This window comes from Cnephaeus nilssonii (genome assembly GCF_951640355.1).
Source record: "Cnephaeus nilssonii genome assembly, chromosome: 12".
Lineage (NCBI taxonomy): Eukaryota > Metazoa > Chordata > Mammalia > Chiroptera > Vespertilionidae > Cnephaeus > Cnephaeus nilssonii.
The window spans coordinates 79,261,804-79,275,635 of record NC_137083.1 but is presented as its reverse complement, the minus strand read 5'-3'; the positions used below and the strand labels follow the sequence as shown (position 1 = coordinate 79,275,635).

Sequence of the window (13,832 nt, the reverse complement as noted above, 5' to 3'; positions counted from 1 at the left end):
CAGGTGGATGTGACCGTGGGGTATTGAGATGCTTTCTTCTGGCCGGGCCAGCTGGACAGGAGGATGGGAAGAAGGAGTGGAGGCTGGGGAGAGAGGAGAGGCCTGACATTGTTCCAGGTGCAGGCCTCTACCTTCATGAGAGGGAGCTCCGGGCGGACCTTCCGTGGCCTCAGTTCTATTGCTCCTCATGCCTCGTTCGCTCGCCCAGTGGAGCCACACGCGCCTGAGGAATGTCTGCAGGCCTTCAGTGTATGAGAGAATTTGAAGGCTGCTGTATCAATCACTTTCAGAAAAGGTAGGTTTAAAAAATTAAATCTCTAGTATATAGATGGGCGAGGAGAAGTTTTCCTCGAACCCAGTGAATGCAGGTCCTCCTGACTAACAGCATGTGTTAGTTTTAGACTATTAACTTCAATCTAAACCCCAGACACCTTGGTTACCTTAGTGGTTAATGTACACTATAAGAAAGGAAGGCTCTTTGTGAGAAATTACACCATTTTTCTTTATCACGTATTTTTTTAGTTCAACACAAGTATGGAAATAAGGGATGCTAAAATAAAGAATTTAAGGGATGGAAATAATTCTAAAATATTCAAAACCTATGGTCTTGTTTAAATACACAATGTAGCTGGGGTGAGGTTATGAAAGAAATTGTCTGGATACAGGAGACCTGAATTCTATCCATTGTAGCACATTTATAAAACCCAGTGAAACCCAGGTTCAAGTCAAAACTTTGCTACTTGCTAACTTTGTGATACAGATCCAGTTATTTAAACACTTTAAGCCTCAGTTTCCTCATCTGGAAAATGGGAATAATGGTGATTATGAGAATTAAATGATTTAATATGTGTAAAGCACTTAATCTATAGTATAAGACATAGGAACCCACAGTAGGTGATTATGTAATGACTAGAGGCCCGATGCATGAAAATTCGTGCAAGAGTAGGCCTTCCTTCCCCCAGCTGCCAGCACCAGCTTCCCTCTGGCACCCGGGACCCAGGATTCCTTCCTCCGGCCACCGGCAGGCACCCGGGACCCGGGCTGGCTTCCCTTGGGCCCCGGCTTCGTCAGGAAGGACGCCTGGAATGACATCCAGAAGACGTCCGGTGTAATTAGCATATTACCCTTTTATTATTATAGATGATGGTAGTGGTGTTGGTGATTGTGATGATGTGATGAAGATAAAGAGGATGATGGTGGTGATGATGGAGGTGAAGGTGGTGATGGTGATAAGGGTGATGATGGAGGTGAAGGTGATGGTGAAGATGTTGACGATATGATGATGATATGATATGAAGTGATGATAATGATGATGATAACGAAGAAGAGGAGGAGATGGAGCAGACTTAAGGAGGACTAGGAGTTTACTAATCAGAAGGCAGAGAACAGACCCCTGGGAACATGTAAGACTGAAATGTTAGTCTGTGCTGGACCCTGTGAGGAGAACCAGTAAGAAGAAAAGAGAGAGAGGAAGAGAAAGAGAAAGGAAGGAAAGATGGAAGGAATAGAGAAAGAAAGGAAGGAAGGAAGACAGACGAAGGAAGGAAGGGAGGAAGGATGAAAGGATGCAAGGAAGGAAACTGGTGAAGAGGCAGAATTTAGGAATAACGCAAGGGCCAGAGACAAGGCCCCTGAGCCAGAGCTGTGGGTCTGAGCAGGTCGGAGATGCCCTTCGCGCTAACCTAACACAGCTGTGCCTTTCATCAGGGGCCGCAGCTGCAGACGTGGCCGGAATCGCATTCTGTGCGAAATACAAAGCCTGCGTGCAGGGAACGAGGCAGGGCACGGCAGGTCTGCAGAGGCCTGTGCTGGCCACCGGCTCCCCTGCTTCTCCAGGGCTGAGCCGTCTGGCCAAGGCCGAGCCATCTGTCCAGGGCTGAGCCGGCTCCAGGCCAGAGGAAACAGGGCCACCTCCTTTCTATCCACACAGGCTGGTGTGAGTGCCAGCAACAGAGGCATGGTCTGCATCCAGTGGAGAAGCCCAGCCTGCCTGCTGGGCGGGTTAACTTATTCACAGGGGCCACCTGCGTTCCACATGCACCTGCCTCTGGTGCTCGGACAGAGGAGGACTCCTCCTTCTACAGGTGCTCCTGTAGCATGAAGCTTCGCAACGCAGCATGTGAGTTGATGTGTGTCTTCCTGGGAAGAAGGAGACCATCCTGCATCTCCTACGTGCATTCTGGGTCAGGGTTGCCCTTGGGGCTCACTGTTTTGTCCCATAACCGACTTTGCACCCTACAGAGACAGTAACCACCTTTCATTGTCAGGATCAGGCCCTGAGCCATTACAGGCCACCTCTGCCTGGGCGGGGACACGGGCCCTCAGCCCCGCAGAATCTGGGAAAATCACGCCCTCAGCCGCACACGAGGCCTGGCCCCCTCTGCCACCACCTTAACATCAGGCTGTTTCTTCATGGGGGCTCGTCGGACAATGACTTTTCAGGTGCACCCGCTGAGGCTGGGACTAAATGCAAACAGCGCCCACGGAGAGAGCAGCACGGGAGGGATGTGGGCAGCGGGCGCTGGCCCAACCGTGGGACACCCCTCCCTGACGGCTCTCCCATCCCAGACTGCGAGAGGAGATGCATCAAGTCCTGCACTGTTAGGAACATGCCCCCCTCTGCCTCTGATCTATTTTGTTTTGTAGTTTAAAAACCCTGTGAACAAGAAAAATGGATTATGTCCTGGTTGAGGGAAATGTCTGTCTGCAACTGTGCATGGGGCACCCTGGTCCTTCGATCCAGCGACGTTCTGGGGGAACCTTTCAGCTCCTCGGCCCTCAGTCCAGTGGCAGGTACAGTGAGGAAGGAAGCTCGGCTGTGTGCCTCCCAGGGCTGGTTGCTTACAAAATCTCACATCCCCCTGGGAGAAAGGATGGCTCCCGGAGGTGACATGAAGGACCCGTGTCCCATGAGGAAGCAGCCCCACAGACCAGATACACACTTCCTTAGAACAGTAACAGGATGGCCACAGCCAGAGCACAGTGGGTCCACTTCTACGGTCAGACAGAGACCACGAGAGGCGGCCAGGAAGGCCAGGCCGTCAGCAAGTGGCTGGGCGTGGAGAAGGGACGCTCACATTGTCACTGCACACAGAACTCACCGCTTATCCACTTAGCCTCGGGGTCATGAACTTTGAACTCGTCACTGAAGAGATCCTCCACCGTGACCTTCTTCTTCTGGGAGAGACTGTTGTCTTCCACTAGAAAACAAAGGAGGCAGATGGTCACGCCCTCCGCTTTGGTAAAAGAAGGGCCGTAGGACATTTCGCTGGCCATTTGGGAACAGCACGTAAGGTAGAACATCTGATTCCACCAGTTCATGCCCGACAAAACCAGTCGTGCTTTGTTTTTAATTAAACCATCAGAGATGACTTGGCTGGGAGGGGATCCTGCATCAGTGACACGGCCCATCTCACACCCCCTGCCTGCAATCTGCAAGGGCCACATCTCCAAGGCCTGCATGGAAATACTGTTTCAAGACTGAACACCCCAGCGGTGGCTCAGTTGGTTGGAGCAGTATCCTTGCACTGGACAGCCATGGTTTGATTTCCAGGCCAGACACATACCTACTTAGACTGCAGGGCTCATGCTGGGAGGCAAGCAATCAATGTTTCTCACTCACAGGAATGATGTTTCTCTCTCTCTCCCCCCTTCCTCCCTCTCTAAAATCAATTTTTAAAAAGTTAAAATAAAGGATTGATTTATGAGCAATACGGTGGGAGTCGTCAAAAGAGGGATGAACAAATGTCTAAGAAAGGCTCTCTGCTGTGTTATGTAATCGATCATTCTTAAGCATTTATTAAATGCCAAGTACCAGCAGCGTCGGGGGTGCCAGGAAGGAAAAGACGGCTGACATCTTCCTTAGGCATTTCTTCTCCACACACCCCACCCCCCGGCTGCCTATGGCTGGGGATGAGTTCCTGTTCTGGTAGACTCACACCCCGATGTCCGCGTGCACACTGCCAGTGCTGCCTGCACCCTCAATCACGACACTTGGGAGGAAGCAGCTAGACCAGTGGTTCCCAACCTTGTTTTGGCCATACCCCACCTAAGCACCTCTAAAATCCTGAAGCTCCCCTGCCACCCCTGTAACATGTAATTTTTATTATTCAAAAAGTGAGCTCCTATTCACGTGGGGGAAGCCTAAAAGGCCATTCACTTGGTCTAAACAAGATTTCAAAGAACATGGCATCCACAAAAGAGAAAAATAAAAGAACGAAAAGACTGTAGAGAGTGCCAGGGAAGGCACATGGGCATTTCTTTAATTATTGTCAGTTGAATCCAGTGGCATTGGCAGAGCTATGTCCTGGAAACACACCTTGCCGGAGGCAGGTGTGTTGTCAGCCTGACTTTCAGCTCAGGTGCCAGAGGATGAGTTTCATTATCTAAATTCAGCCAAGTACCAGGAACAAACATGATTATCTGGGCCCACCCAGAAGTGACCATTACAAAGAAGCCACAAGAATGCACATAATCTCCTTTGTCTTGGGCTTTAGTAAAACTTCCTGGTTTTTGCTGTATAAAATAAACACACTGTATTGGCTCAGGGTCCCTGTCTCTCCATCAGAGGACAGTGGTCCCACCCGGTCCCAGCTTTCCCTACTGTATTTGTGTCTGTCTCTTTCATTTTTTCAATCCCCCGTCACCCCTACTCAGGAACCGGACCATTCTCTACCCACGCTGGACTTGGAAAAGAGATAAATATTTATATCTGTCACCCAGATCCAGGGACCTGAATACTGGGGAACTCTCAAAAGTCAGGCAAGGGGAACACTCTGGGAGTGCACACACAAGGAACTCAAGAAGTAAGGTAAGGAGCATAAGGCAAGAACTGGGTGTAAAACATGGGATATTCAGGGTCTCAGGAAAGAGACCTCTACTCTCAAATGCTTAAAACTATGCTTAAAACTAGAGAATGTTCTGTTAAGTGTAGTCAGATTTTTTATTTCTTAAGTTTTGTTAATGAAACTTGCCCTTGGTTTCCTGAAGAGGGAACCGTCAACTTTCAAACGTGGGAAAAGGTCGGAAAGCAGTTGCATGACCGATACACAACAGAAGGTCCAGAGAAGATTCCTATTCCCACATTCACACTATGGTCTTTAATTCCTGATTGCCTTGATCCAGCACAGGAGAGTTTAAAAATGTCTAAGCAGGGTGTGGCCATAGATTTACAGCCTACAGTGGAGGGATGCAAACCTCTAAAAATACCACTTTCCCCCTCTGTGCCACCTCTGCCCCTGCCTGTTGCTCCTGCGACCGCAGACAAGAGCCCACCTAGATTTACCTCTTAATTATGAGCAGGAGCTAGAGTTTGAGGCAGAATGGGACAAGTATCACTGTGAGTGGGATGACTCAGATGATAAGAAAGGTTTTGCTCGCAGCTGCCCAGCCTTTACAGCTGGATGCAGGCGCTCGGCTGAAAGTGAAAGTGACTTCATATTTTATTTTGCCAGAGGCTTAACTACTTGTAGTGGGCTGAACCAAGGAGAAAGGATGAAAGGAATTTCTCAGAAACTGCCAATAATTCTTTTTAATTATTTTTATTTTTTATTTATTTATTTATTTTTAAATTTCTTTATTGATTAAGGTGTCACATATTTGTCCTCATCCCCCCATTCCCATCCCACACCCCTCCCCACGAATGCCCCAACCCCCTGTTGAACTTAACCATTGGTTAGGCTCATATGCATGCACACAAGTCCTTTGGTTGATCTCTCCCCCCTCCCCCCACCCTCCCCTATCCTCCCTCTGAGGCCCGATAGTCCGATCGATGCCTCCTTGTTTCTGGTTCTGTTCTTGTTCATCAGTCTATGTTGTTCATCATTTCCCCTAGATGAGTGAGATCATGTGTCACTAGAGATATACTTATATGAACTGAATGTGAGATGAGCAATACTAGTTATGCTGACAGGCAAATGAATCAGTCTGTAGTGAGTTTCTTTCTGGACCAACAGTTCTTTTGAGACCCAATATCAATGTCCACCAGTTCCTTATGTGTACATGTCGGCACTGACCCCTCAGCTCTGGATGGTGGACAAATGGTGGTAATGCAGGTTCGATTCCCTCTGGTTGGGTCTCGGCCGGACCCAGGGGTACGGCTTCATCTGGACCCAGGGGCACGTGGCCTCACCCGGACCCAGGTGGGCGCAGCTTCCCCCGGACCCGGGATCCAGCCTCACCCGGATCCAGGGGCACATGGCCTCACCTGGACACGGGATCCAGCTTCACCCGGACCCAGGGGCGCATGGCCTCACCCGGACGCAGGGGCGCGTGGCCTCACCCGGACCCAGGGGCGCGTGGCCTCACCCGGACTCGGGGGCGTGTGGTCTCTCCCAGACCCAGGGGCGCGTGGCCTCACCCGGACCTAGGTGTGTGCGGCCTCACCCGGACCTGGGACCCAGCCTCACCCGGATCCAGAGGCATACGGCCTCACCCGGACCCGGGATCCAGCTTCACCCGGACCCAGGGGCGCGTGGCCTTACCCAGACCCAGGGGCACGTGGCCTCACCCGGGCCCAAGACCCAGCCTCACACGGATCCAGGGGCACACGGCCTCACCCGGACCCAGGATCCAGCTTCTCCCGGACCCAGGGGCGCGTGGCCACACCCGGACCCAGGGGCCCACGGCCTCACCCGGACCCGGGACCCAGCCTCACCCGGATCCAGGGGCACACGACCTCTCCCAGACCCAGGATTCAGCTTCACCCGGACCGAGGGGCGCATGGCCTCACCCGGACCCAGGGGCGCGTGGCCTCTCCCGGGCCCGGGACCCAGCCTCACCCGGATCCAGGGGCACACGACCTTGCCCGGACCCGGGATCTAGCTTCCCCTGGACCCAGGGGCGCGTGGCCTCACCCGAACCCAGGGGCGCGTGGCCTCTCCCGGGCACGGGACCCAGCCTCACCCGGATCCAGGGGCACACGGCCTCACCCGGACCCGGGATCTAGCTTCTTCCGGACCCAGGGTCGCGTGGCCTCACCTGGATCCAGGGGCGCATGGCCTCACCCGGGCCCGGACCCAGCCTCACCCGGATCCAGGGGCACACGGCCTCACCCGGACCCGGGATCTAGCTTCCCCCGGACCCGGGATCCAGCCTCACCCGGATCCAGGGGCACATTGCCTCACCTGGACACGGGATCCAGCTTCACCCGGACCCAGGGGCGCATGGCCTCACCCGGACCCAGGGGTGCGTGGCCTCACCCAGACCCAGGGGCGCATGGCCTCACCCGGACCCAGGGGCGTGTGGCCTCACCCGGACCCAGGGGCGTGTGGCCTCTCCCAGACCCAGGGGCGCGTGGCCTCACCCGGACCTAGGTGTGTGCGGCCTCACCCGGACCTGGGACCCAGCCTCACCCGGATCCAGGGGTACATGGCTTCACCCGGACCCGGGATCTAGCTTCACCCGGACCCAGGCGCGCGTGGCCTCACCCGGACTCGGGGGCGTGTGGTCTCTCCCAGACCCAGGGGCGCGTGGCCTCACCCAGACCTAGGTGTGTGCGGCCTCACCCGGACCTGGGACCCAGCCTCACTCGGATCCAGAGGCATACGGCCTCACCCGGACCCGGGATCCAGCTTCACCTGGACCCAGGGGCGCGTGGCCTTACCCAGACCCAGGGGCACGTGGCCTCACCCGGGCCCGGGACCCAGCCTCACCCGGATCCAGGGGCACACGGCCTCACCCGGACCCAGGATCCAGCTTCTCCCGGACCCAGGGGCGCGTGGCCACACCCGGACCCAGGGGCGCGTGGCTTCTCCCAGACCCAGGGTCGCGTGGCCTCACCCGGATCCAGGGGCCCACGGCCTCACCCGGACCCGGGACCCAGCCTCACCCAGATCCAGGGGCACACGGCCTCTCCCAGACCCAGGATTCAGCTTTACCCGGACCGAGGGGCGCATGGCCTCACCCGGACCCAGGGGCGCGTGGCCTCTCCCGGGCCCGGGACCCAGCCTCACCTGGATCCAGAGGCATACGGCCTCACCCGGACCCGGGATCCAGCTTCACCTGGACCCAGGGGCGCGTGGCCTTACCCAGACCCAGGGGCACGTGGCCTCACCCGGGCCCGGGACCCAGCCTCACCCGGATCCAGGGGCACACGGCCTCACCCGGACCCAGGATCCAGCTTCTCCCAGACCCAGGGGCGCGTGGCCACACCCGGACCCAGGGGCGCGTGGCTTCTCCCAGACCCAGGGTCGCGTGGTCTCACCCGGATCCAGGGGCCCATGGCCTCACCCAGACCCGGGACCCAGCCTCACCCAGATCCAGGGGCACACGGCCTCTCCCAGACCCAGGATTCAGCTTCACCCAGACCGAGGGGCGCATGGCCTCACCCGGAGCCAGGGGCGCGTTGCCTCTCCCGGGCCCGGGACCCAGCCTCACCCGGATCCAGGGGCACACGACCTCGCCCGAACCCGGGATCTAGCTTCCCCTGGACCCAGGAGAGTGTGGCCTCACCCGAACCCAGGGGCGCGTGGCCTCTCCCGGGCCCGGGACCCAGCCTCACCCGGATCCAGGGGCACATGGCCTCACCCGGACCCGGGATCTAGCTTCCCCCGGACGCAGGGGCGCGTGGCCTCACCCGGATCCAGGGGCCCACGGCCTCACCCAGACCCGGGACCCAGCCTCACCCGGATCCAGGGGCACACGGCCTCGCCCAGACCCAGGATTCAGGTTCACCCGGACCCAGGGGCGCATGGCCTCGCCCGGACCCAGGATCTAGCTTCTCCCGGACCCAGGGTCGCGTGGCCTCACCCGGATCCAGGGGCCCACGGCCTCACCCGGACCTGGGACCCAGCCTCACCCGGATCCAGGGGCCCACGGCCTCACCCGGACCCGGGATCCAGCTTCACTTGGACCCAGGGGCGCGTGGCCTTACCCGGACCCAGGGGCACGTGGCCTCACCCGGACCCGGGACCCAGCCTCACCCAGATCCAGGGGCATACGGCCTCACCCGGACCCGGGATCCAGCTTTATCCGGACCCAGGGGCACGTGGCCTTACCCAGACCCAGGGGCACGTGGCCTCACCCGGGCCCGGGACCCAGCCTCACCCGGATCCAGGGGCACACGGCCTCACCTGGACCCGGGATCTAGCTTCCCCCGAACCCAGGGGCGCGTGGCCTCATCCGGAACCAGGGGCACGTGGCCTCTCCCAGACCCAGGGTCGCGTGGCCTCACCCGGATCCAGGGGCCCACGGCCTCACCTGGACCCGGGACCCAGCCTCACCTGGATCCAGGGGCACACGGCCTCGCCCAGACCCAGGATTCAGCTTCACCCGGACCCAGGGGCGCATGGCCTCACCCGGACCCAGGGGCACGTGGCCTCTTCCGGGCCCGGGACCCAGCCTAACCCGGATCCAGGGGCACACGGCCTCGCCTGGACCCGGGATCCAGCTTCACCCGGACCCAGCGGCGCGTGGCCTTACCCGGACCCAGGAGCACGTGGCCTCACCCGGGCCCGGGACCCAGCCTCACCCTGACCCAGTTCCCAGCCTCACCCGGACCCAGGGGCGCGCGGCTTCACCTGGATCCAGGACCCAGCGGGGTTTCGTCTTCTTGATCCCATTTCCTGTTGGTCAATTCCATCTCAGCAATTCCTTCGGCCATTTTCTCAGAGCTCCAGGGCAGCCGCCGCAGAACTCGTTGGGCGGCGGGCTCGGCGAAGCTCCGGTGTGCCCGGTGCGCGGCGGCGGGCTGGTCCGGGGTGGCTGCGTCGGCCCTTGTGTCTGCAGCGGTGGCCGGTCGCCGAGCGTGCGCACCTGGCCGCTTCCGGGGCGTTGAGATTCTTGAAGGACTCGGAGGTCAGCAAGCGCGGAGTCTCCCACCCCATGTCTCCCAGTGGCTCATCTGTCCGTGCTCGGCAGCGAGTGGGGCCTTCCCCTCAGCCAGAGACCACCGGGGGAACTGCGCCGAGCACGTTCCAGGCCGCCATTGTGTCGCCTGAGCCGTAGTTCTTAAAGTGTGATCTTTGGGTCACCGGCATCAGCATCATCCCGAGTACCCCTCTCTTTTATTCTAGTTGTAGAGCATCTGCTCAGCCAGCCCTCCGGTGGTTCTGGATGGTGTCTCTGCCAATAATTCTTTATCTTAAAAAATCTTTTTCTTTCCCTCCCAGGACACCAGAAATGCTTAGCTAGTTAAATTTCTTTCTATGTGTCTGTATTGTAATTTTAATTTGCTTTTCTCTGATTTATGATTTTATTGTGCTGTGTTAAAATTTTAAGATTCTAAGATTAATTTGAAAAGTGTAAAATCTGTAAAAATTGCTACCCAGGGAAGTTTAAACAAAGGCCAGCTAATTCCAAGCATTCCTTTAATTTAATTTTAAAGAAACAGTAGATGGCCAGATCATTACTAAATTTCCCCAGGGCAAACAGAATGTGGGAATGGGGAGAGAAAGAATATGAATGGTACATGTGGCTGATAACACAGGTTCTAAGAAAATTCCCTAGACAGAAGGAAGTAACTAAAAAAGGCCCCAGCCCATTGACTAGTTTTGGTGATTCTATAAAATGGATGTCCACTTCCGAGAGTGTTATTAAAAGTCTCATTTTTGCCATATTTTTATTCCCCAGTCTGTCATTTAAAATTTGGATAGATGAGACATTTCTCACAATTTAGGGATACGTCTGGGATTTCTGTACTCATGAAGAGATAAAGGCTAGATTAAGAGAAAAGGTGCACCCCGTCCGATTTTGGGTGGCTCTTGAACTGAGCCCCATATCTCTTCACGGATGCTATAGAATAAACCCCAAGACTGTTTTTCTTTAAAGGATGGCAAAAAATGACATAAGGAAAATATATAGGCTTCACTTAGGTAACAAGATTAGTGTTTCCATAATAATGGGTAGTTCTTGAATAATAATGGACTGCATTTCAAGGTTGCCTAACAGGTCCCAGGGCACTCCTGTTTTTATAAAGGAAAATAAAATAAAATAATACTTTAACATTAAAGCCACTGAAAATCAGTAAGTTATCTCTGCTACAGAATTTGCCAAAGAAAATGCTTTGGGTAATAATAATTGATTTTAAATTCTCAAAGTTGTTAAGGCAAAATATACATAACTAAAATGAAAGGTATATGGTAAATCTTTTTCAGTGGTAATTATATATCAGTAAACATAGTCTTCCAAAGTCCTTGGTAACTTAAAGACTTTGGAACATTGCTAAATTAAATAATAAAAATTATTAAATAGGTATTTTAAAATGACAAGGCAATGAAATATCAATCTGAGTTTGCCTCATATGAAAAATCTAGATGATAGAATTGAGCCTATCAATTGAATGTGCCTTGTGTTTTGTTTGAAATATATCCTAGAGATGTGGATATGTTGATAGTCTGAGAAATGCTAGGTGTTTGGCTTGCCAGCTAGAGTGTGAGGCTTCTGGGAGTTTGGAGTTTAGGTTAGGTTGGGAGGAATTGTATGGTTGTGATGGCACAGTGCATGGAGTGTGGAGGTTCATCTTTGAGAGGAATGGTTCTTGTGTTTTCTCTGGAGAGACTGGTGGTTCAGTGTGTATTGTGGTCCTTATGTGTATTGTATGTGGTGAAATTTCAACCTAAGAAATAGTATTTTGTTGGCCTAATTAGAGGATAAGGATTAATTCTGTGGTCTGAACCAAATTTTTAATGTTGAGACCAGTTTGAATTAAATAGATGTCTTTTAGAAATAATTATAAAAAGTGTATAATATAATCTTTGGGTTGTGTATATTTGATAGTCTTTCCAAGTTAAATTTCAAGGCTTTAACCAAGAGATAGCTTTGGGACATTTCAAGGGCCCTGGAATGATTCAAGGATTTATTCTCTCCTCTTAAAAGAAATATTTTTGAACTAAATTAGGCCGATCTAATATACTCGAAATCACGTGGGAAGCTTTATCAAATAAAAATTAATAACTGTGTTATGTTTAAATACATATAAGCAATTGGTTCTAACAAAGTCCACAGTAAAATTTACAAAACGAATATTGTTTAAAAGTAAATTTAAAAAGGAGAAATTTTTAAATCTCTTCCGCTACTATTTACAAAGTAAACTAAAAAGTTTTTATTCGGGTATTAAAACTCACCATTAATGAGACACCATAAAGAAAAAGAAAGTTACTTTTACTTGAGATGTATACATTGCAGTATTGGCCAGCTCCTAGTTTTTCTGAAAAGGCAACCAAGTTGGTTGTTCTGTTTAAAAGAAAGTAAACATTTTTAAAAGGAACTCCCTAAATGTGGCTTAGAGATTGCTCTAGGAAAAAATACAGTGGGAAATGCCCTTCAAATACCTAGGAACTGTACTTAAAAATCAAAGTATTAGGCCTCAAGAGATAGAAATACGAAAGGATTGCCTCAAGACCTTAAATGACTTTTAAAGGTTATTAGTGGACATTAATTAGTTAAGACCTTATCTAAAAATCTCTTGGGAGAAATGACCAATTTATTCAATATACTTAGGAATCCTAAGAAAGTTGTTATTAAGTGTATGCAAAGACCTACAGAGTCCATTTTCTAATTTCGTGACTCACATGTAACAGCAGTTTGCAACCATCTGAAAAATATAAATGACAAGTGGTTTGGGGCCATCTAGTAAATGCTATCTTCCCTAAACCAAGGACACTTAAAAGTCAATAATTTGCATTTTGCCTCCCTAAACAAAGCTTATGTCGTTATACTCAAAAAGACTGATAGCAGGAATCCAGTTAGTGTCATTTACTGTCCACACCCTAGGTCAAATAAAGTTCAGGGGAGCTAATAGTGGAAGGTTACCAGAGGCTTAATATTGTCCCAGAGGCTTGTCTCTCACCTGGAGATTATGTTGCTATGGAGCCCAGCAACCTATATAGTGATAGTGCTTATGTGGTAAATATGGCCAAAATTATTGAAACAGCTACTATAGGGCACACTAATTCAGAGGAACTCTTTCATTTATTTTTCAGCCTTCAAAAGGTTGTTTGAACACGGCAATTTCCACGTTTTATTGGCCATATTAGATCCCATTCTGGCCTTCCAGGACCCTTGGCTGCAGGTAATGAGGAATTAGATCACCTCGTTGCCTCAGTAGAGGAGGTCACTCCGTTGTCCATGGCACAGGCCTCACATGCCCTACATCATCAAAATGCCTCTGCCTTGCACAAGGAACTCCATATTTCCTGAGAGCAGGCTCGCCAAGTGTCAAGCAATGTCCTCAGTGTGTTATCCACCTCCCTGTGCCAGCATTAGGGGTAAATCCCCAAGGACTTAAACCAAATCAGATCTGGCAAATGGATGTCGCTCATATACCTGAATTTGGCAGATTTCAGTGGGTCCAGCTCTCCATAGATACATGCTCAACCCTTCATTTTTGCTACTCCCCAAACAGAGGAAAGTGCAAAGCATGTAATTAACCACTGCCTAGTGGCTTTTCTAGTCATGGGACGGCCCCTAGAAATAAAAACAGACAATGGACCTGCCTATACTAGCTCCTCCTTTCAGCACTTTTTCAAGCAATACCAAATTATGCATAAAACAGGAATTCCCTATAATCCCCAGGGACAGGCAATTGTAGAAAGAGGTAATTGAACCTTGAAGACTCAGTTACAAAAACAGAAAGGGGGAGAGGGGTATTATCCTACTCCACAGAATCAGTTAAATCATGCCCTTTACACTTTACATTTTTAAAATTGTGACAATGAGGGTCACACAGCAGCCGAGAGGCATCAAGCTCCTGGTGCTATAGCATCTGCCGGTATGGCACGATGGAAGGACTTACAAACAGGGCAGTGGAGAGGGCTAGATCCAGTAATGATGTGGGGAAGAGAGCACGTTTGTATCTTTCCAGAAGGCACTTCTAACTCCATCTGGGTGCCAGA

At 52.1% G+C, this 13,832-nt stretch overlaps 1 protein-coding gene across 5 annotated transcripts in view; it reads right to left on the bottom strand.

Annotated features, from left to right (window-relative positions):
- The window catches only part of DPP6 (dipeptidyl peptidase like 6), a gene marked incomplete at its 5' end in the record, with an annotated part of 648,278 nt that overhangs the window by 214,669 nt on the left and 419,777 nt on the right, over positions 1-13,832 (bottom strand). For all 5 annotated transcript variants that reach the window (XM_079786477.1, XM_079786476.1, XM_079786475.1 and 2 more), the window contains one exon: positions 3,102-3,200. In XM_079786477.1, the coding sequence (XP_079642603.1) occupies positions 3,102-3,200 (99 nt within the window). The remainder of the gene's footprint in view (positions 1-3,101; positions 3,201-13,832) is intronic.